Below are 24,383 nucleotides of genomic sequence, written 5' to 3'. Positions count from 1 at the left end.
ACATCAAAAAACAATATGGATGGAGGCTTGCTGTCGATTGTAGGGGTGGGATTTAAGCAGACTAAATGATTGGATAAGTGTCATATTACTGGATGATTATCACATTTTGATTAAAAATGATGGTCAAAGTTAAAAAACAAAAAAACAGCTAAACTGTTTACAATAATATGAATTTTACAGAATACATAGGGTGCATTTTCATTTCATTCTGAAAAATGAAAGAACCAAACACTGTATAGCTATAAAATATTGTTTTAATTAAATGCATTTTGAATTAATCTAGCAAAGACAGAAAAGCAATCACCACAATTAAAATAACGCAAGAAAATGCACATTTGAACCATGTTATTATCATTTTAACCGTGTTATTAGTAGTGAGGAGTTGCAGCATCTTTATTTCTGTAATTATTCAGAGTCAAACAAGGAATGATATAAACATCTGAAAGTTTGTACACAAACAGCATTGTCTCAAGAACAGTCTGCCGAGAAGTCGCCTGGTGGTGGCGTAAGCTCTGCGGTTTTGCCCGCTGTCTCTCTGTCTCGGTCTGGGGTAAAACACTCACCGATTCCTCTAAACGAATAATCACTCTCAGCTGTGTGTCGTCTGCAGCACTGATCTACAGTCCCCACAACCCCCTAAACACAGACAGCCAGTCTGCCTACAGGTTGTAAATAAACGAGGGGAAAAAATACTGTAAGGTTAATTTGTTGGAAACAGTGCGATATGATAATGTATTTGTATAGCCTCTGACTTATGTTTTATACGATACACACCCATTTCAAAGATCAAATATTTGCTGTAAATGAATAATCAACCCCCCACCGGGAAAGTATCCGGGAAAGAAAGCTTCATTTGTGCTATATCCCACTAACATTTGTCTGGGACTGTGACTAATCAGCTTGGCCATCATCACCTCCACTGAGCTGTGTGACCCCCTACACGGCTGCCAAAACCAGACACTGACACATATAATCCAGTGAATGAAGTCACCGATGTTTTTCCCTCAAATCCCAAAGTCATCATTTTTTTCTGCTTTCGTTTTTATGCAAGAATTCCATCTTCATTTTACACCTCATCTGACCTAGATGCATCCATAAAACATGCTGATAATCAAGCCCCATGGCGGTCGTGTAGTACGTACAGCAGTTTAGTGGCCTCATTAAACACCAAACAGGATTCCTCCTAATAATGAACAGATCTGAGAGTCTTAAGCATACGTTACTCACAAATTAGAGAGTGGGAACGGGAGTGTAGAAGAGTTAATGTGGGAGTACAATCACATCAAGCTTGTGCAAATGTATGAATGTAAGAATTTTAAAGGCAGCAAGAACACGGGACCCATCTGAGAGCTCGAAATAAACTTCAAGCTTCGAGAGCGTCTTCATGTGAAGTGCACAGGATTCTGTTGTTTGATGACCATCGCTTGATAAGGCCACTGCAGGGATGAGAATGAGAAAACAGGAAGAAATGGTGTGCCATCAGAACGTCTCTGCAGATCTTTTATCCCTAATTCTCCATCAACGGACAACTGGATCCTCTGGAATCAGTCACTTGGTGCTGGGATGATGCTGATGTGGAGAAAGTTGTCTGGGTGGCTCAAGTGTTCACTCAACCACTGCATGGGTGTTTCCAGCAGTGGTTCAATGCCGTGAATCATAACCTGGAATCTCTTTGGCTCGTCTGGAATGAGTGTGAAAGAGAGAAAAGGTCACAGGGAAGTACTATTTAAGTCACGTCAAAAAAAGAAAAGTTATGCATTATGGTACATGTTAAAGCTTGTCACACAGTGGCGCTTTCTTGTAAACGGTCTAACACACAACCGTTCCCCAAAAGTGCAGAAACTTTGTCGTTGGTTAATGATGAAACGCAAGTGGTGAAGTAACTTCAATTAATCAGTTCAACAATCAATGTCAGATTATTGCTGTAAATAACAACATGGTAACTGAGAATAACTTTGATATTTTGTTTTTCATTGTTTTTTTTTATATTTACAGACATTTCATTCAATCGCAGGATCCCTCTTATGTCATACTCCCAGGTTCCACCACCTTTTATTTTCTTGACAAACTAAAAGACAGAATGAAATCTGCATGTACAGTATTCGGAATGAAAGATATACTGTAATCTAGTTTGCTTATTTTGCTCAAGAGCATGATCTATTTAGGTCTGCATGTCATACTAACGACATGCTTCTAACCACAGATCAAAAGCTGCAGTTCCAACCACACAACTTTGCAATGCTGTTTGCAAATGTTTTTGGAACTATGGTTTCAGGAAAAATAGAATAGTTGAACACTGTTAGTAATGACAAAACTTAGAAATGCAACCTGATTATGAGAAGGTTCAAATAAGGACACATATATGCCCACTCGCTGTTAAGTTCTGCAAAATGTAAATGCTTGCATTATAACAGCATAACTGTAAAATTTAAGTAAATGTGTTTTTGTTTTTGGAATAAATCTTTGTTAACATTTAGACTGATCACTGGTATTCAAGAAAATGTTAAAGGGATAGTTAACCCAAAATGAAATTCTGTCATTAATTACTCACCCTCATGTCGTTCCAAACCCCTAAGACCTTCATTCATCTTTGGAAAACAAATTAAGATATTTTTGATGAAATCCAAGAGCTTTCTAACCCTCCATAGACAGTAAGGCAACTACCACGTTCAAGACTCAGAAAGGTAGCAAGGACACTATTAAAATAGTGATGTGAAATCAGTGGTTCAACAGTAATGTTATGAAGCTACGAGAATACTTTTTGTGCGCAAAAAAAACAAAAATATCGACTTTATTCAACAATTTCTTCTCTTACATGTCAGTCTCCTTTTTTCCTACCTTTATGGGACTTGAACGTGGTAGTTGCGTTGCTGTCTATACAGGGTCAAAAAGCTCTCTGATTTCATGAAAAACATCTTAATTTGTATTCTGAAGATGAACAAAGGTCTTATGGGTTTAGAACGACATGAGGGTGAGTAATGAAAGAATTTTCATTTTTAGGTGAACTATCCCTTTAAAATGCAACCCAGTCACCATAACTTGTACTCACCCCTAGAAAATGAACATAAAACATTTTGATGGGAGACTTGTGCCCAAGAAGTGGTCAAAGGCACGAAACACCACTGGTATGTGTAACATCTAATAGCTGTTGGCACTAATTACATGATTGGATACTCCAGGAACATTACAAAGCCACGCAAGCATAATATACAGTGCCCTCCACTAATATTGGCACCCTTGATAAATATGAGCAAAGGCAGCTGTGAAAATAAATCTGCACTGTTTATCCTTTTTATCTTTCAGTCAAAAATTCACAAAATTCCAACCTATCATTGAAGTAAAACAATTGAAAGTGGGGGGAAAAATCTCATTTCAAATAAATGCTTTCTCTAGTTCATGTTGGCCACAATTATTGGCACCCAATTATTGCAATGTCCTTTTCCCAAGATAGCAGCCCTGAGTTTTCTCCTATAATGCCTGAAGAGTTTGGAGAACACCTGATAAGAGATCAGAGACCATTTTCTTCATACAATCTCGCCAGATCCTTCAAATTCACAGCTCCATGTTAGTGCTTCTTCTCATCAGTTCACCACTCATTTTCTATAGGGTTCAGGTCAGAGGACAGGGACAGCCATGTTAAAATATTCATTTTGTGCTCAGTGACCCATTTTTGTGTTTATTTTGATGTTTGTTTTGGATTGTTGTCCTGGTGGAAGATCCAATTATAAGACGGCCCATTATAAGATTTCTAACAGAGGTAGTTGGGTTAGGGGTGGGCGATATGGCAAAAATGTAATATCACAATATTTTTAAGAAAAATCACGGTTCACGATTTTATCATGATTCTTTGTCATGTTGGTTTTACTATTTTGCAAGTTGTCTGAGCATTACAGCCAAACTAATTTCCCTATTATAAAGACAAAACCTTTCAAGGTAACAAAAATATTAAAAAAGAATGGCGGATATTTAGGCCAAAGTGGGCAAAGATAAAAATCTGTGTCATTATTTTATCTTTGTTATTAAAAAATGAGAACAAAGATACACATTACAGATACACATACTATGCAAATAAAACAGTGTTTTATTTTCAGGTACAATAGGTGTATTTAGCAGGAGCATTCGAGAAATTGAATCAACAAATATAAAAATAAAACACTATATAGATTGATTCCTATTAAATCAACTGTATTAACGTTTTTCAGTCAAGAGTAGTGAGTGATTTTTCTCTTTGTGTTTCGGTGTTTTATTAACATTGAAGGAATAATTAACCCCAAAATAAAAAGTGTTTTATATTTATACCATCATTTACTCACTCAAAAGTTTCTTTAAACCTGAATGAGTTTCTTCTGCTGAACATAAATGCTATTTTGAGGAACATGGAAATCCAAACAGTTGCTGGTCCCCAGTGACTTATTCCATAGTACTTTTTTTCCCTTCTATCAAAAGTCAATGTGGACCAGATACTATTTGGTTACCCACATTCTTCAAAATATCTTCTTTTGTGTTCAGCACAAGAAAAAAAATAATACAGGTTTGTATTTTAAGGTGAACTATCCCTTTAATGACAGTCGGCAGCATGTTCAGTACTGCCTCTTTAAGACCTGCAAGCATCCGTTTTCTCTCAGCTGTTTACTTACTCATTTTAGACATAAGCAACGGAGTCTATACATAAACCTTGTGTGTTTTGACAGTATTAGTGCACAAGATAACTTAGTTCAGTAATCAGGGGCTTTTTGACAGGCTTTAGCACGCACGCTTCGGGTGTACGGACTCAGAAAAAGCGCACGTCAGACCAACGCGTGATAAAACATTTAACCGGCAAGGCTTTAAAGCAGATCCGAATAATGTACAGTATATTGAGACGGAGGAATAAGAACTACAGCTGATAGAATGTGCGCTGTAGCACGATACTACGATATTTCTTCAAAAGCAGATCGTGGAGACATTTTTATCGTCCACGATCAAAAATCGTCATATCGCACACCCCTAAGTCGGGTTTTGATTTTTTATCTGTTGGTATTTGATAGAATCCATGATGCCATGCATCTGAACAAGACGTCCAGGACCTCTGGCAGAAAAACAGGCCCACAACATTAAAGATCCAGCAGTATATCTAACCGTGGACATGGGGTACTTTTTTTTTTATCCCTGTTTGTACTAAACTCATCTGGTGGGTTTGCTGCCAAAAAGCTCTCTTTTCAGTTTCATCTGACCATTGAAACCAGTGCCATTTGAAGTTCCAGTCGTGTCTGATAAATTAATTAGCTGGAGTTTGTTTTGGATGAGTTGAAACGCTCCCGAACAACATGTGGTGATGTAGGTGATGTTTGATATATATATATATATATATATATATATATATATATATATATATATATATATATATACATATATATATATATATATATACATATACATATACATATATATATATATATACACATATACATATATTTCTTTTTTATGTTTCTGACCCCAAGACACAACTAATCTCTACAATTCTCCAGCTGTGGTCTTTGAAGAGTCTTTGTCCACTCAAACTCTCCTCTTCACCGTGCATTAGGACGATATAGACACGTCCTCTTCCAGGCAGATTTTTAACATCTTTAGTTGAGTAGAGCCTCTTAATTATTACCCTGATGGTGGAAATGGGGATTTTCAATGCTTTAGCTCTTTTCTTACAGCCACTTTCTATTTTGTGATGCTCAACAATCTTGTTCTGCACATCAGAACTATATTCTTAGGTTTTACTCCTTGTGATGGATGATTAAGGGAATTTGGCCTTTGTGTTCCTCATATTTATAATCCCGTGGAACTGGAAATCATGGCTGGACAGTTTCATGATCCTAGTCACCCTGGCATGCTAAAAAAATGTAAATATGAATGGGAATATACTTCAGAGATATTCCAATGCAGATTTATTTTCACAGCCGCCTTTGCTCATATTTATCAAGGGTGCCAATATTAGTGGAGGGCACTGTATGTATATTAACATATGTTAAGTATTAAATTTGATTACTTGCACAATAAGTGCAAGATGATCTTGGTTTTGAACCGGTACGTTTGGAATTCCTAGTTCCTAAGATGATACAGTATTTGAAAGATTCATTACCAGTCAAAAGTTTGGGCACACCTACTGAAACTTTATTTTTTACAATTTAGATATCCATGAAATATGGCAATTTTAGATATGAAAATAAATCTTTCTTTAAAGTAGCCACCCTTTACATAGACTGCAGCTCTTCACACTCAAAGAGTTCCCATGTATTTTGAACACTTTTTCTTCACATTCCACTCCAACACTTCCATTTCATTTTTTTTTAATCAGTTCTGAATCACAAGATAGATAGATAGATGGATAGATGCAATACACACAGACACATAAGGGATCATACTAATTTAAGCACAAACCTTTAAGTCAAAATGTTTTTAAAGTAATAGTTCAGCCAAAAATAAAAAAATGTGGAAAATGTACTCACCCTCAGGCCATCTAAGATGCAGATGAGTTCTTTTCTACATTGGAACAGTGAATGGGTGCTGTCAGAATGTTTATGTTTTTAAAAAAGACGGTTGTTAACAAGTTGCTAAATGGGACTACAGGTGCTGTCGGAGACATTAAACGTCATCACGCCGAACAGTTTATCAATTTACAGTATTTTCCAGTCGTAGTATAATTTGTAATACAATTAATTGTAGAAGAACCAATGAATAGTTTCCTGCATTTTATATTGTTGTTCAACAATGTTTTTTTTTTTTGCTTTGCCCCGAAGATGCTTGTTTTATCGCTTTCCTACTGACGCGAAGACTCTGGGTTCAGACCATAAGGTAAACAAAAATATGATTATGCCATGTAAACACCACATTTACCGGCTTTACGTGGTGAAAGTGAAACTTTAATGATGCATAGTGCTTAAAGCCACGTTAAAATTAAATGTTTGCGGCCACATGAAGCTGTTAGAAAACATATAGATTGAGGATTTCCTAGAAGCAAGGATAAAATAACATTTTGTGTACCCACCCTAACAAAATGATAGCTGAAATGTGGTACTTTATTCACTAAAATAACTTTAATCTTACCATATCCAAAAACTCGCTCACTCTGCTGTTATTTAATAGATTAAATGCACTAGAATTTTATTGAATAGTACGTGGAGACACGTTTTTAATTAAAATATTCATATTAATCAAGGATTTATTGACTTTTAATGCACCTTATTTCGAAATGTACAGAAATACATGCTTTCAAATGTCCTTTGTGCTTTTAAGTTCTGCCGCTTGTATTTAGGCATCAAAATTCATCAAAGTTATATTATTTTGTGAAGATTCTTGATGGACAAAACGTGTAAGTTTCATGAACTATGACTGAACACAGAACTTATTTTTTGCGATAATTCAAAAGCCTATGGAAAAACCCCATTGGCTTTTTGTCGAGGGAACCAGTTTCATGCTAACAGCCGATCCGCATACAAAGTGACGTCCTAGTTCCCCCACTCTACAGTGCTTTCTCCAGTGAGAAAGTTGTCTCGTCTGAATGAGGAGAGAAATATGCAAAGATAAAGCACCGTTTACAATTGAAAACGGTCCAAAATGGCTCTAAACAAATATGTGGGTGGATTTATGAGAGGAAAAAAGGGAATGATTTACATACATCTTCACTAGAGGAAGGATTATTTGTGGATTATTATTTGGCACCCATTCACTACTGAAGATTCAAAGGTTAATGCTAAACTTCTCCAAAACTGTTAAGATCAACAAACTCATCTACATCTTGGATGGCCTGGGAGTGACCAAATTTTGAGCAAATTTTCATTTTTTTGGGTGATCTATTCCTTTAAGACAACGAGAAACAATTTTCTGAACTTTCAACTGGTAATGTAATTTTAAGAAAAACTTCACATTCATAAATGTGACCCTGGAGCACAAAAGCAGTCATAGGTAGCACAGGTATATTTGTAGCAATAGCCAACAATACATTGAATGGGTCAAAATTATAGATTTCTCTTTTATGCCAAAAATCATTAAGATATTAAGTAAAGATCATGTTCCATGAAGATATTTTGTAGACTTCCTACCATAAATATATCAAAACTTAATTTTTGATTAGTAATATGCATCGCTAAGAACTTCATTTGGACAACTTTAAAAGCGATTTTTTTTGCACCCTCAAATTCCAGATTTTCAAATAGTTGTATCTCGGCCAAATATTGTCCGATCCTAACAAACCATACATCAATGGAAAGATGAAGTATAAATCTCAATTTCAAAACATTTACCCTTATGATTGGTTTTGTGGTCCAGGGTCACAAATATATCCAAGCATTTATTTATTTATTTTACTTTATTTATTTTTTGACATTTTAAAATCGTTATTCCATGAAATGTGGAAAATACATGACTAGATCTTGTGAGAGGTTCTATTGTTAGAGGAAACACAGCATGATAATTAGTTCTATTCTCCACTACTTTATCATCTCCTGCACAGAACAAATTGACCAAGTTCATGCTGCGTAGCTAGTTACATATGACTGGAAAATTGAAGGAAACGCTAGAGGCAGTAACATTACCCTGTTGACCCGTGGAGGTTAAATGGCTAATGCAGTTGGAGGGAAGGAGTTTCAGTTTGACAGCAAGTGATGGTTCAGGCATCAGCATGTGCGCTGGATGACCTTCTCACACTACTGAACTGCATCATGACCTACCAGATCATTTGCATAAAAGCACATGCAGAAAGCAGTTGCTGTTTGGCCTTTAAAAACTTTCAGATAAACAACACCGTATCTCCCTGAATGAATCTCCCCATGAAGAATCCTAAAGTTTCACAGTAGAACACAAAAAGCACAAGTAAACACTCTCTCAAACTCACACAAAAGCAATTCATCATGTCCACTCAACTTACTCCATTTATCATGAGTCTGATGAGCTGTAGCTCAGGGCAGGAGTGGTTGGGGACACAGATAACATGGGTGCAGGAAGGAACTTCTCATAATAATGCATTCTTTTGTTTATTAAATGAGTGGTCAAAAAGGCATGGCCTCAGCTTTCCCTCTGACCGCTGTCAGCTCAATTATCTTTAACTAGATTCATGCATCATTTGCGCTTTCATTAGGCATAGCTGTCAGTAAGGTCAAAAATACAAGTATTTGATCTATTTCTGCATGAAACAAGTAAATCCCTGAAACTTCACCTAAACTAAAGAAAGTGCTTGGAGAAAATGCTTAAACCTAACCGGATATCCTGTTTTTTGGTGACTTATATATATATAAATTTAAAAGAAAAAATCATCATCATATTTTATGCTTCTAATAGCAAATCCAATCTGGCCACTATTGAATATCTATCTATGTATTTATTTATATATTGCATTACGGTACATATTTTTCTGACTTATCTACTGACATTTTGTATTTTGTATGTAATTTGTCATATAAAATATCTTGTTCACACTTTTCAATGGAGGAAAAGTTATTATGAATTATTTTGGCCAAAAGTGACAGTTTAATGTTAAAATGTTTTAATGATGGATTTATTTCTTATAGACACATTTCACTCATATATTTCACTTCACAAGACATTAATTAATGGACCGGAATCATTACTTGGGGATTATTGTCAAGTTTTATATATATATATATATATATATATATAAGACATGTTCACAAGTCTCTGAGGTCCAAGTCCAAGTCAAGTCGTAAGTCTTTGTTCTATTTATTAGCAACAGTTCTTTCAGCTAGTAATTGAGGCTAAATCCGTTTTGAAATACTGATTTTACAATATGATTTTCTCAGAAAAAAAAAACTTTAACAAAGTTTAAGATAAATTAGCAATGAAAAGGTGTCAATTTATTGTCAAACAAAATGCTGCACATTTCTTTGTAAAATTGAAATGTGTCAAACAACAAAACTAAATTGAAATTTTAAAACAAACCCCAATCAATCAAATAAATAACACAAATGAAAGAAATCTCATATAAGCAAACTAAGGCTTTGTTTGTGCTCTTTTTCAATTTAAAACTAGAAGCAACCACTGTATTTTAAACACAACACAATCCAAAGAAATAGGCTGCATACATGCAGCATGAGCAGCTTTTAATCTAAATTGGACTGTATAAGTTCGAAATGGTCTGACTTTAGTTTTGTGAAACTATTCTACACAAAACATCTGCACGAAACAAAACAGCAGACGGGCTGAATTAGAATGCAGATTCACTCTCTGCCAGCAGGTGGTGCTTGAACAGCATTTAAACATTGTTTCCTTGGTTGCCGGTATAAACAAAGCAGCGCTGCGGTTATGAACACTACTTTAATATGCATTATACAGAGGCAAGATGAAAAGAAAATACCATCTAAACTTTTCTAAAGACAGCCAGTTCCCCCCAGAGATACATTCATATAAACTCCCATACCAAATGACTTGCGTTTGTTTTTACGACTCTCACAAGTCACGAGTCCAAGTCAAGTCTCGAGTCAGCTGTTCGCGAGTCGAAGTCAAGTCCCAAGTCTTTATTTATGCGACTTAAGTGCGACTCGAGTCCAAGTCGCAGACTCGAGTTTCCATCTCTGATATATATACACACACAGTAAATTTCCGGTGTTTTTATATATATATATATATATATATATATATATATATATATATATATATATATATATATATATATATATATATATATATATATATATATATATATATACACACACACACACACCGGGAATTTACTGTGAATATATGGGTTGTTGACGTGACATGGCATTTTCACTGTCCCACGAGATAAAAATTTATATAATTAATATTGTTGTTATTTAAAATGCTGTAAATCGTTAAACATGTCTTTGTCCTACATGGAACTGTTATTATAAAAGCTGCAGTGCTATTAGATTTTTTTTTATTTTTGAGCCAAATGTCAAAATTGTCGTATGGTGTGACTGTCTCAAGCATGGTTCAATCAATTACAACTTTTATCAATTAAAAAGAAAAGCATAAAAATGTTAATAAATACCTCCGCCATAATTGTACAAGTGTCTATTTTAGTAAATGACAATAACTTTTTTCATCCATATATTTCGGAAAGTGTAGGAACTTGATACATTTTGTCTCTGAAAACTATGTCCTATGGTGTGACACCATATCCTTATTTTAAATCGGCAATTCCAGAGAAGACTTTAATTAGTTGAAGGACCCCATTCACGGTCATGTTACTGAAGCCCACTGTCAAGCCCATCCAACAGATGGTCAATTTTTGTCTCAGAATTGTTCAAATATTTAACTTTTTTGGAACCACTACAAAAGTGTTACGTTTTGTTGTCCTTTGGTGTGACACCCCTAAATTATATTTTTGAATTAAAAACTGCATGTTAAAGTACATAATCATGAAAAATTATGCAAATGTGTCTTGCTAACTGCTAATGACAGGTTAGCTCGGAATAGCAAGGTCATTAATTGACACAAAAGGCTGCAACGTCCTATGGTGTGACAGAAAATGTCCTCAGGTGTGACGCCTGTACTGTCACACCATGGGACAAAGATGTCACACCAGAGGACAAGGCCTTTTTAAAAAGCATTTTAAATAATTAAATAAGATTGGTTTAACTCCTTTTTATTCTTTTTTGATTATTTTCAGTGTTCATAAATGTAATAATTACATTAATTAAACTATTTTCTAAAGTTTTCACAGAAAACGTACTGTTAAAGTGTCATGAAAATAAGTATAAAATGTGATGCTTTGTTTTTGAAACAGAAATAATTGAGGGAGAAAAAATAGTGGAAGAGAGAGGACGCGGAAATATAGATAGAAAATTAACAGGGATCCACCAGAAGGGAGGAGATCCTAAGAGAACGATGCAGAAATTAAATAGAATCAAAATTATGCCTTAAAAAGAGTAGCTATATAGTTTTTAAAAAATCATTCACATCTTAATGAATATAGTTTCAATCATATATCAATAATATTTAGCTGTATCATAAATATCAATCATATTTAGTTGTGTCGCACATGCAGCAGTGGGGCCTAGAAGAGTTTCAGTAACATACTGATCGACTACGAGACTGAATTTTGTTGATGAAAATTATTTTGTTTTGTTTAAAAAAAACATGTTGATATTGTTTGTATCAAAATGAAACTTTCTTTCTCATTTGACATGTTCAAAATTAAATAAAAATACTTTAATAACTACCATTTCTGTCCTTTAGTGTGACATAATGTCCTATGGTGTGACGTAATGTCCTATGGTGTGACACACGTAAAAGAACCACAGATTTGTTTTTATGTCAAAATATCTTTAAAAAACAGTTGAGTGTTGCAATAGGGGAGATAGAAATATCTCTCATCTTGAAATGGTTTAATTTTCAGCAGTTTTGAACAGATGACAGCAAAGTTTGTGTTGTTGTCAAAGTTTGTCTTGAAATTGTCCAAAAAGTCATGGGGAAAAAATTATGTTAATTATAATTTCACATTAAATAAATAACATTATATGAAAATAAGTGTCTAACAATGAAGATAAATCTCTCTCATGCTATATATATATTATTAAGATTTTTTTCTTTTTTTTTTTTTGCTATGTCACACCATAGGACAAATTTATGGTACAGTAAAACAAACAAACAATGAAACAAACAAAAAAATTAAAGAATTGACGAAGTTAGGGACCCTTTATATTTTCTCAAAGACCAGACTTCACACTACATAAATATATGCATTTCTTCTTCAAAAATGGTCTTTTACAAAAAAAAAAAAAAAAATGCATTTTTACTGGCTATTTGTCAACTACCCATACATATATAAATATGATATATATATATACATATACACACACACACAGTGTGCATAATTATTAGGCACGTTGATATTCTGATGATATTTTTTTTCCAAAGACATTTTACCAATTCCAAACCACATCAATCTTAATACCTACTATTGATTTTGTATTTAATCATTTATAAGTGATCTATAATTGTCGATGAAGGCTGGAAGTGAAAAACTCCTTATATTCAGGTGTGCAGAATTAGGCATGATTTCTTTTACTGATAAAATGCGCCAAAAAAGAGGTTTAACTCAGACTGCGATGTCAAAAATTATTAAATACCCATGAGAAATATTAAAAACTAATGCAATACAGAAATTGCAAAGTTAAGACATTCTGGAAAATGTTGGCACTGGAGACTAAATGGTTCTTGATGGTTTCACACCTAATTCTTCACATTAATTCCTAAATCTTTTGCAGTTAACGTGTCTTTTCTTCTCCACCTGTTTTTTCTGATCCCGTTGACCCAGTGAGCATTTTGCTGTCCAATGGTCATGGCTTAACTTTGCAATTTCTATATTGCATTAGTTTTTAATATTTCTCATGGGGATTTAATAATTTTTGGCATCTCAGTCTGAGTTAAACCTCTTTTTTGGCTCATTTTATCAATAAAAGAAAACATGCCTAACACCTCAATATAAGGAGTTTTTCACTTCCAGCCTTCATGGACAATGATATATCACTTATAAATGATTAAATACAAAATTAATAGTAGTTATTAAGATTGAAATTTGGAATTAGTCAAATGTGCTTGGAAAAAAATATCAAAATATCAACGTGCCTAATAATTATGCACACAGTGTATATAAATATATAAAAACCTATATATAAATGGGTAAAAACCTAGTGGTTTAAAGGACAGTGGCAAAGACTGATAAAGATTAATTTACAATTAATTACTTTTTGGGGTTACACTGTGATCCTTAAATAGAGTCTTTTAATGTCGATGTAATGTAATGATTCTTGTTCTAAATGTGCCTGACAAGACTTTTTGGTACTGTTACACTGAATAACATTTTAATAGGTTTCTTCTGTAAAACATGGTAAAAATGTATGATAGTCATTCATTTTTGCACAGAAAAAAATAAAACTAAACAGGACACTTTCTAATGTATGTGGGAAAAAAAAATAAAAAAATAGATAAAGCTGTATTAAGATTAAGCATGATTGAAAACCCCTTTTTGTCTTTGACCCATATATATAAAAAAATCACTATATGAATCATCACATTATATACTTCCAATAGCAAATCGCATCTGCCACTATAGGACCATCTATGTTTCCCGTACTTTGTTATTAGGGTTTTTTATTTATTTATTGCTGCTGCTGCATATTTTTCGTTCTGAAATTACGTACAGATTTTTTTTCTTTTCCATTTTGTACATATTTTTGGTATTTGTATAAATATGTTGCTGTTGTCCGTTAAAGATAAGTGGTGGTCATTAATAATAATAATAATAATTTATTGTTGTTGTTGTTTTCTTCCTCTTATCATTATTATTATTATTATCATCATTATTGTTATTTTTATTGTTATAAGACACAAAGTTTTCACAAAATTATTTCCACTAAATTTCACAAATTTAGTGAATAATAGCCCGTTTAATAAAATCAACAAAATGAGTAACAAATGAGCGTTTTGGCATTTGTTCATTGTACATGTTCTTCATAACTGGCGACAGTTGTAGATGTTAATTCGTTTTTTGGGTAAGTCAACAAGGTCTTTTGCTCAACAGGAAAAAAAAGTTGAAATCCGTACCTCCCACAAATACCAAGAACATGGAAGCAACAAGCTTCGCTAAGCTAATGACTAAACACGATGACCATTTCAAACACAAGCGCACACACTTCCATGAACAAAACATCCACGTAATAACGGAACTGACTTGAAGCCTGTTTAAGCTGCAGGGCTATTGGAATATAGATTTAAATCCTTTGCATGATAGAGTTTGATGATATCTAAAAACCTGAACACAGCTCTGACCTTGACTTTTTTCATTGTTAACGGTCAAGCTAGACAAAAACCAACTCAAAGAGAGGACTAAACGATCAACTGACCCTGATTTTGAAGTCACACAGTAATAAGAGTAATGAGCAGAAGTAGTAACTCATTCCTTGAAGTCCTGTGTGTGTGTGTCTGCCCCCGTGGAGTTTGTAAGGGTGTAAGGTGGGTGCGTCCCCAGTGTAACTCTCAGAATGATGCGAGGGGAATTCAAACAACACAAACTCGTATAGTAATCGAACACACTTGCTTTCTTCTGGCAGTTATGACAAACGCCCACAGAAAACCCTAGCATGGGTTGGCTCTGGACCTCTGCCACCTTGGAATATTTCACTCAACCAAGACCAACTTACCAAAGCTGGTAATGAAAACCCAAAAACGGTTATTTCCTCAATTCTCATATTATCTTCTGTGCTACATGATTGTTAATAAACTATTCATATCCGTTGTCGTGACCTTGCCATTGCTTGCGCTACACTCTACTCTTTGAGCTAGATCAGAGTTCCCCAACCACCGAGTTGCGACCCAGTACCAGGCCATGGAAGAGTTGCTACCGGGTCACAAGAATGTTCTGGGAAAAATGTGTACAGATATAACACTCTGTTATTTATTGCATACTAATGATTGTTCTAATTATTCTGTATTTTCATTTGTTGCATGCAATTCCATGTAAATTAAATGTTTAATTAGTAAATGAATGATTGTTCTGACTCACAGAGATGTGTTTCAGACAGCGCGAGAATACAGAGTTGATTTCTGTTTTACATCTCCCTGCATTTGAGATACATGCACATAAAATTATATCAAAAAAAAAAAAAAAAAACCTTCTCGGCATTCTCATGCTCTGTGCTTTAAATACTTTTTTTCTTGCTTATCCAAAAAAAAAAATCATCTGATCCGTGAAGTCTCAAAAACCACAACATGATCCGTTGAACCACTAATATATATCTCACGGACCCTCCAGCCGGTCCATAAGAACATTTTCAAAACATAACCGGTCTGTGGTGTAAAAATGGTTGGAGATTCCTGAGCTAGAGGGTTGCACTTGGTACCTATGCAAGATTATGCATGGCCCAACTGGGTTACAGATAACAGTCGGAGGAAGGTGGGAGAAAACATTTTAGTACAGGGAGCTGCTTGGAAAAAGTACCCCCAGCACTAAGACACCATTCATTTTAAGTAAGTGGCCGTAATGCTTTAAAACTGCCGATGAAAACTTTTAAAGGAATAGTTCACCTAAGAAAAGGAAGATATTTTGTTCATTGTTGTTTGGAGTCCATCATTCTGTGAAATAACTTTTATGTGTTTGACAGAAGTACGAAATGCATACAGGTTTGGAACGACATGATGGTTAGTGAACGATGAAAGAATTTGAAATATCCCTTTAATAATACTATCACATGACTTTTGTCACAGGTTTCTGTAACAACATCCTGTGAAGTTTGTGAAGTTTGTGCAGTTTTTTCCCCCTAATTATCATAAAGGGACAGAATACGTAACCTGACATCACATGAAAACAAAGGGCTATCAAATCGATTAATCGTAATTAATTGCATCCTAAAAAAGGTTTGTTTACATAATACAGGTGCATCTCAATAAATTAGAATGTCGTGGAAAAGTTCATTTATTTCAGTAATTCAACTCAAATTGTGAAACTCGTGTATTAAATGAATTCAATGCACACAGACTGAAGTAGTTCAAGTCTTTGGTTCTTTTAATTGTGATGATTTTGGCTCACATTTAACAAAAACCCACCAATTCACTATCTCAACAAATTAGAATACTTCATAAGACCAATAAAAAAACATTTTTAGTGAATTGTTGGCCTTCTGGAAAGTATGTTCATTTACTGTATATGTACTCAATACTTGGTAGGGGCTCCTTTTGCTTGAATTACTGCCTCAATTCGGCGTGGCATGGAGGTGATCAGTTTGTGGCACTGCTGAGGTGGTATGGAAGCCCAGGTTTCTTTGACAGTGGCCTTCAGCTCATCTGCATTTTTTGGTCTCTTGTTTCTCATTTTCCTCTTGACAATAACCCATAGATTCTCTATGGGGCTCAGGTCTGGTGAGTTTGCTGGCCAGTCAAGCACACCAACACCATGGTCATTTAACCAACTTTTGGTGCTTTTGGCAGTGTGGGCAGGTGCCAAATCCTGCTGGAAAATGAAATCAGCATCTTCAAAAAGCTGGTCAGCAGAAGGGAGCATGAAGTGGTAAACCATTTCTTGGTAAACGGGTGCAGTGACTTTGGTTTTCAAAAAACACAATGGACCAAAACCAGCAGAAGACATTGCACCCCAAATCATCACAGACTGTGGAAACTTAACACTGGACTTCAAGCGACTTGGGCTACGAGCTTCTCCACCCTTCCTCCAGACTCTAGGACCTTGGTTTCCAAATGAAATACAAAACTTGCTCTCATCTGAAAAGAGGACTTTGGACCACTGTGCAACAGTCCAGTTCTTCTTCTCCTTTGCCCAGGTAAGACGCCTCTGACGTTGTCTGTGGTTCAGGAGTGGCTTAACAAGAGGAATATGACAACTGTAGCCAAATTCCTTGACACGTCTGTGTGTGGTGGCTCTTGATGCCTTGACCCCAGCCTCAGTCCATTCCTTCTGAAGTTCACCCAAATTCTTGAATCGATTTTGCTTGACAATCCTCATAAGGCTGCGGTTCTCTCGGTTGGTTGTGCATCTTTTTCTTCCACACTTTTTCCTTTCACTCAACTTTCTGTTAACATGCTTGGATACAGCACTCTGTGAACAGCCAGCTTCTTTGGAAATGAATGTTTGTGGCTTACCCTCCTTGTGAAGGGTGTCAATGATTGTCTTCTGGACAGCTGTCAGATCAGCAGTCTTCCCCATGATTGTGTACCAAACTGAGAGACCATTTTGAAGGCTCAGGAAACCTTTGCAGGTGTTTTGAGTTGATTAGCTGATTGGCATGTCACCATATTCTAATTTGTTGAGAATTGGTGGGTTTTTGTTAAATGTGAGCCAAAATCATCACAATTAAAAGAAACAAAGACTTAAACTACTTCAGTCTGTGTGCATTGAATTTATTTAAAACACGAGTTTCACAATTTGAGTTGAATTACTGAAATAAATGAACTTTTCCACAACATTCTAATTTGAGATGCACCTGTATGTGTGCACTGTGTATATTTATATTATATAAATACACACACTTGCATATATATTTGTAAGAAATATATGTAATATATATTTCTATACAAGTCATATTTAAATATGAAATATTTGTGTGTGTGTATTATTTTATATATATATTTTATTTTAATTTTTTTTTTTTTAATCATAGCCTGCTGCCATACAGCCATATCACAATGCTACGAGTGTGATGTTGCATTTATACAACAGTTTGACGGCATAAGTGTGTAAATACATAAGAAAGAACAATGGAGTGTCTTTAAAATACCCATTTTTGTGCAGAACTACTTCCTTCAGCCACGGATTCAATTCTCAGTTTGACAATTTAACAGCTGAGCCTCCGTTACTAATTCCAAAATGTCACTTTAGAACTAGTAACGAAGGAACACTGAGTTGCTTCATTGAAAACTTATCGTATCACTGTATTAAAAGCTCACTGTATTATGTAGAGTGTTACGAGAGAGAGAGATGGACTGAGCGAGTGTGATTACCTGTATCTGATACAGCAGTCATTCGTCAGCTCTGTCTAATATTCACAATAAAACATTAGTTTTAATATCCACTGAGGAAAGCTAAAAAGTGTATAAATAAATAAACTAGTTTACAGCCAGATGAAACAGCACTGATAAACGGGAGAAACATTGTGCAAACGATACAGTCAGAAGACTTTTCAATCTACAAATCACCATCATTTACCATGGACATACTGTAGTAACACTAACTGCACCATGGTATTGTGTCAGAAATGTGAGCTATTCATAGCGAATTTTATTATGTTACTAATGTAAACATGTATTAAATGTATTAAAGGAGTATACATATAGTTTCTACAACTTTCTTCAACATGGGAGCAAAAGTCTGCCTTTAAACTTGAAAGAAAAAAATTAAAGCAAACCTGAAATCTTTTCTGGTAAAAGTCCCTGAGTGAGCGTACTTCATAAAAAGCTTTTCTACTTGCATTCATGTGGTAAACAGAAACTCAAAAATGCTTGACTGATCCGCAAGAACTAATCAAATTTGTTCTCATGCCACACAAGTACAGTTGAGCTTCCGTTTACCATATCTGATGTGCTCCATCTATGTGAATTGATCAATGTTTATATATAAGCATAATTTACATATGTTCAGAATAAAAAATCAACCATGTCTCCTCAGAAGACTTGGATTAAACGGCTCATTTTATATGGATTACTTTTACAATGTCTTTATGAATGCAAAGTTTTGGATGAATGGACTTTCCATGGATAAACAGACATCTCTCAGGTTTGATTAAAATATCTCAATTTGTGTTTCAAAGATGAACAAATGTTTTATTGGTTTGGAATGACATGAGTAAGTAAATTATGACAATTTTCATTTTTGGGTGAACTATCCCTCTAAGGTAAGAGTAAAGTTTAAAAATATTGCAAAACCTCACCTAATGTATATGCATTTCCTTATACATTCATATATAGTTTATCAAAAAAAAAAAACATGAACACATTGTGTAAACTACCCAGTAACGCATAACCCTGTATATCCAACATATGAGTTTACACAGTTTACATAATCTATGTAAGTCTCTAAAAAGCCCTCTGATTTCAAAATTAATCAGTCTACAGAGTTCATCATTTTTGAGTCACTGACCCTTTTTCTTTTACCACGTTAAGACAGCCACTGAAAGTGCTACTTCAGTGCTCGTCATAGGTTGAATAGTGAGACTCAATAGTTTTGAGAATAGGTGGTGATGGAGGTGGGAGGGCCAGCTGGAGGTTTCCCCACTCGCAGCGTGGGTTGACATGAAGGGCTGCTGGGCGGGGGTTTTCTGTGCAATTCATTTATTTGAAATAATACCACCACACACCCTCTTATTCACTATAAAACCTCTCACTGTTCTGACCGACTTCTTAAGCACAACATGGGGAAATTTGTAAAGTACCATGTATTGCGTTTCGATATAAAAAATCTTTATCTTATTGTGAGAAGCGTAGGAGAGACCTCACAGTTTGAGAATGTCTCCATTTTTACCCTCAAAGGGGTGAATATAGCAATAGATTCCATTCCGCTGGGTGTTCGAGACATACAGATGGCTATAATATGGCACGGATATTACATGTCAGACTGGCTAAAGCTTATACTTTTTATTTTTATTTGTGGGAATCCCCATTACATTGCAACCATAACAGTACTGTAAATCATCTGTGGCATTAAGACACCATCAAAGCCTTTCATAAAACAGAAAACCTCATCTGCTGATAAAAGAACACATTTAAAGTCACAAAATGCAGATTTTCACTCGTGTGTAATTGATATGAATCAAGCCGACACTGTGATAAACAAAAATGATTTGAGACCATCCTGAGACAGAAAAGGTATTTCCCAGGTTGAGTAAGTAGACACGTATTTCCCTGTAATCTCAACACTTTGCTCTGCGTGGTTATTAAAGCAAATCCCACATATCTGGAAGAGGCAGAACAATAACAAAAAGAGAAGCACAAAGTGCCACTTTCTCTTCAACCAAACCACCAGGCCGTTCAGACAAAGCAAGCAGGTCTTGAATTGGGCTGGAAGCAGCACAGATGTGCTCCGTCATGCAGGTGCTCCGTTTGTCACTGCTATTGTCTGCTTATCTATGCTACTTCCTCTCAGGAGAAACCAAGACCGCCCCTGTTTTGGCTGTGGATTTCATTCATGCAACCCTGATTTGTCCTTTTCTTTCTTTCCCTATTTCTCATCTCTTCTGTAAATCTCTAGATGTTAAAGATTTGTTTTCCTCTCATGTCTTTGCCTCTCATCTTTGATTCCAACCTCCTGTGAGAGATAAGTCTAAACTGCAAACACGTTTTTATCAAATAATATGTGTGTGAATTATTTTCAGCTCACCTTCCGCACATATGGCAGCAGGAAACAGCTCCTTCAGCAGGTCTCCCAACGTAAGCACATGACCTTCAGGAGACACAGGTCGGAAGAGCTTTTGGAGGAACGGTCTGTCACTCATCGTCTAAAACGAGACAAATATGAAAGCCATTAGACTGATTATGATAGTAGAATCACAGTGTAAAGTTCTCAAAAATGCAGAATCTGAATTGTGTCACTGAAGAATAACAAAAAAAACAACAACAAAAAAATCACTTATTTTGTGGACAGTTTTAGTTTGGTGAACAGTTTTCACAGGATATGTTTGTATTAGTGGTGCGTAGATCGGGATTATATCTACGGAGACTGCAGATAATCCACAGGTGGGCGTAATAGTAATAAAAGTACAAAAAAAATAACATTCTGATTAATTGCAGGTGGGTCATGGGTGGATTAGACAAAATGTTAACAAAGGAAATAAATATAGTAAATTAAACATGACTTTCAATTAATGTGACTACTATTTTAGCCATTTTAGTTTGTTAAAAAACTGAAAACAGACAGTGTCTGCATAGTTTTCAACCAATTTATGAATAAGACTAGGAAATTACCACTCAACTTCTCATTGTCATTGACAATGAAATTTGAGCTTGTTTGAGCAAGACACACACAACTCACAGCGGAGCGTAATGGCAACAACATCTCAGATTGACAGATAAATTCAAATAAAGCCGCATTTTCAGACTTCCGAGCTATTTGTTACTGTTTTGTACACACTGTCATATTAGGGTGGATGATTTATTTTTAACAGCAGAGTGAAGTTACAGCTGATATGCGCATCTCTAGTTTGCATATAGTCTATTTTATTTGTGACTGTGTATCTATGCTCCGTAAGCTGAAATTCGAAAATACTAAAAATGTTGATCACATTAAAAAAACTAAAATATATTTATAAAATAAATTTGAATGATTGTGCTTGATAGGTCAGTTTACAAAAGTTGTGTTTCTGGCTGTTCTAAAAGAAACAACAAACTTATCAACAGAAAGTGAAAAGTTCAGAAAGTTCCTAGTCAGCATGAAGTGAAAATTTTGTTGTCTAAATGCACTCATCCCACTGTGAATAATTAATCCATGCATTTTTTTATTTTATTTCTTACAATCAACTGCAAACTAACATTCTAGTCTGCCTCCAAACAATCAAAAAATTGTCTTCAATCTACATTTTTTGTTTTCTTCTTCAATAATCTGTTTCACTTGGATATACATTGCAATATGCAAGAAAAGATTGCTACTTAAATTCAGCATTTAGCATTCTTTTGCTAAATTGTATTATTTACATTGGCACAAGCCCATAACGGTCAAATTTAAAATACAAATATTTTAACTAAAACAGTTTTAGTTTTTGTTAGTACAATGGAAAGTGAGAATGAGGTTTCTTTTAAGAACAGGACAGGCTTCATGATTTACCCTGAAAAAAAAAAAAAAAACTTATGCAGTTCATAAAAATAATAATGTTGTTTATATTCATGAAGAGTTGTTTCAGATGATGAAACAGAGGCATGTGTAGTGGATGTACAGTATATACTGGAATATTGGAAAGCTAAGAATCACCAAACAACACCAGCAAAGTCCAGTGACGCAGATATAGCACACCCTAACACAATGACTATACACACCGACCACCTACACTCAAGTGAGAACAATTTTCCTTTGAGCTTTCTCAATTTACTTTTCTTTTATATGTCCTCTTCAGCCAGTCAGCATACATGACTACAGTTTGGAGAAATAGCACCTACGTCATTCCAGGGGACCCACTTTTCACACCCATTAAGGAGCACTAACAACAAATAATTCATTTGCTAATATCATGTCAGTTAGCAGCTGTTTTAACCTACACTAGTTGGGTATAATGTTGTGAATTGCTGAATAAGATATTGAGCAGATTAACAGCCGGCAGTCACGGCTTAGTCTTTCCTTTGGCCTTGAGCGAGCGAGCGAGGTGTCGAATGCTGGACAGGATCCAGTTTTCACACACAACTTGCATGTGGTCAGTGATAGAGGGTATCATTCTGTAAGATCTGGACCTATGGTGACAAACAGCGGCCTGACAAACAATAGGAGTCAATCTTGGTGCTGTGAAAAGGAAACTGGTGACACAACGGCTCAGGTAGTCCAGCTGACACCGACACCCCCAGGTCTCAGGAAGAGAAGGTGTCTCAGGATGCTACGGCCTCGATCAGGTTACCAGAAAAACTGACTCACTGCTCACTTGCACCAAGATCATCTCCAGAGTCAGAGAAGAGAGAGTGTGAGAAGTGACAGCTACTTCGTTGCATTTTTAAACGGCAGCATTAATTATTGACCCCAGCATTATCCAAAAGGCTCCTGATACCGATGAGAAGTGTGATACTCTGGGTGCCGACACTTTCTTTTCAACTCCCCTGACACCCTAGCTGGCAAACCAGCACATGAACCACACAACAGACATCATTAGCCTTTCTCCAAAAGCAAGAGGCCAGAGAAAAGAGATGCTCTCAGGTCTCAGAGCTCATGATCAGAGGCTAACTCTATTCTTTAGAGCATGCAGATAACCATAGGTTCTTTAAGCAATAATCGGAGTGTAAAACACAAAGTAAGTCACTCAGGGAAGCAGGTACCCCTGGTAATTTACTATTACCCCAGGTAATAGTAAATTAAAAAAACATGTCATTTGAATATTCAAACGGTCGATTCAAAGTCCAAACAATATTAATATAGTCAAAAAAATATCAAAATACTGAAACATTTGAATATATACATAGAAAAAATATATATATTCAAATATGAAAATTTTACTTAAACTTAAATATTCAAACTGTCAATTCAGTCAATACAATCAATCAAATCAATAATAAAATAAATAAATAAATGAAAAAAATCTGAATTCAAAAATTCAAAAAATAAATAAATAAATAAAATGTCAACCAAAATATCCAAACTGTCTTTCAAATATTCAAATGGTGAATTCAAATAATCATTAATATAACTGTATCAATACAAATATTTAGACAAACATTTGCACTGTGAATTTAAAACATTCAAACTGTCAAAACCAACATTCAAACAGCTGACTGCAGAATTAAAGCAAGGAATTAGCTGAATGTAGCAATTAATTTAACTACAATTTAAAGAATTATTTAAAAACAATTGCTTTTAACATTTGATCAACAGGTGGTAATGTCACGGACTAGATATGGCATTATGGGTATCAGTCATTATCTTTTTTTTTTGTTTAGTTAGTATAATGGAAATTGAAAATGGTTATTCTTTTAATACGGACAGACTTCAACCTGAAAAAACATACATAATTTATGCATTTCGTAAAAATAATAATGTTGTTTATATTCATGAAGGGTTGTGTCAGATGATTTTTTTTTAACATCTTGCCTTCATATTATTGATGCATTAGACTAGATGATCAAAAGCAATAATCAAAAGCATCTGAAAACATTTTGATCATTAGGTGGTGCTGCCCCAAATTTTTCAGGTACTTTCAAAGTATGATGACACCTATAACAAGTTTCAACATCATGATTTTAGG

At 35.0% G+C, this 24,383-nt stretch overlaps 1 protein-coding gene across 2 annotated transcripts in view; it reads right to left on the bottom strand.

Moving 5' to 3' along the window:
* Window positions 1–236: 236 nt before the first annotated feature.
* Window positions 237–24,383, bottom strand: part of atg5 (ATG5 autophagy related 5 homolog (S. cerevisiae)) — a 31,111-nt gene continuing 6,964 nt past the window's right edge. For both annotated transcript variants that reach the window (XM_058746405.1, XM_058746403.1), the window contains exons 7-8: window positions 20,831–20,948; window positions 237–1,681 (exon numbers count right to left, since the gene is read on the bottom strand). In XM_058746405.1, coding sequence (XP_058602388.1) covers window positions 1,545–1,681; window positions 20,831–20,948 — 255 coding nt within the window. In that variant the 3' untranslated portion in view covers window positions 237–1,544. The remainder of the gene's footprint in view (window positions 1,682–20,830; window positions 20,949–24,383) is intronic.

This window comes from Onychostoma macrolepis, chromosome 16, assembly GCF_012432095.1.
Source record: "Onychostoma macrolepis isolate SWU-2019 chromosome 16, ASM1243209v1, whole genome shotgun sequence".
NCBI classification, from domain to species: domain Eukaryota; kingdom Metazoa; phylum Chordata; class Actinopteri; order Cypriniformes; family Cyprinidae; genus Onychostoma; species Onychostoma macrolepis.
This window is presented reverse-complemented; position numbering and strand designations above follow the sequence as displayed.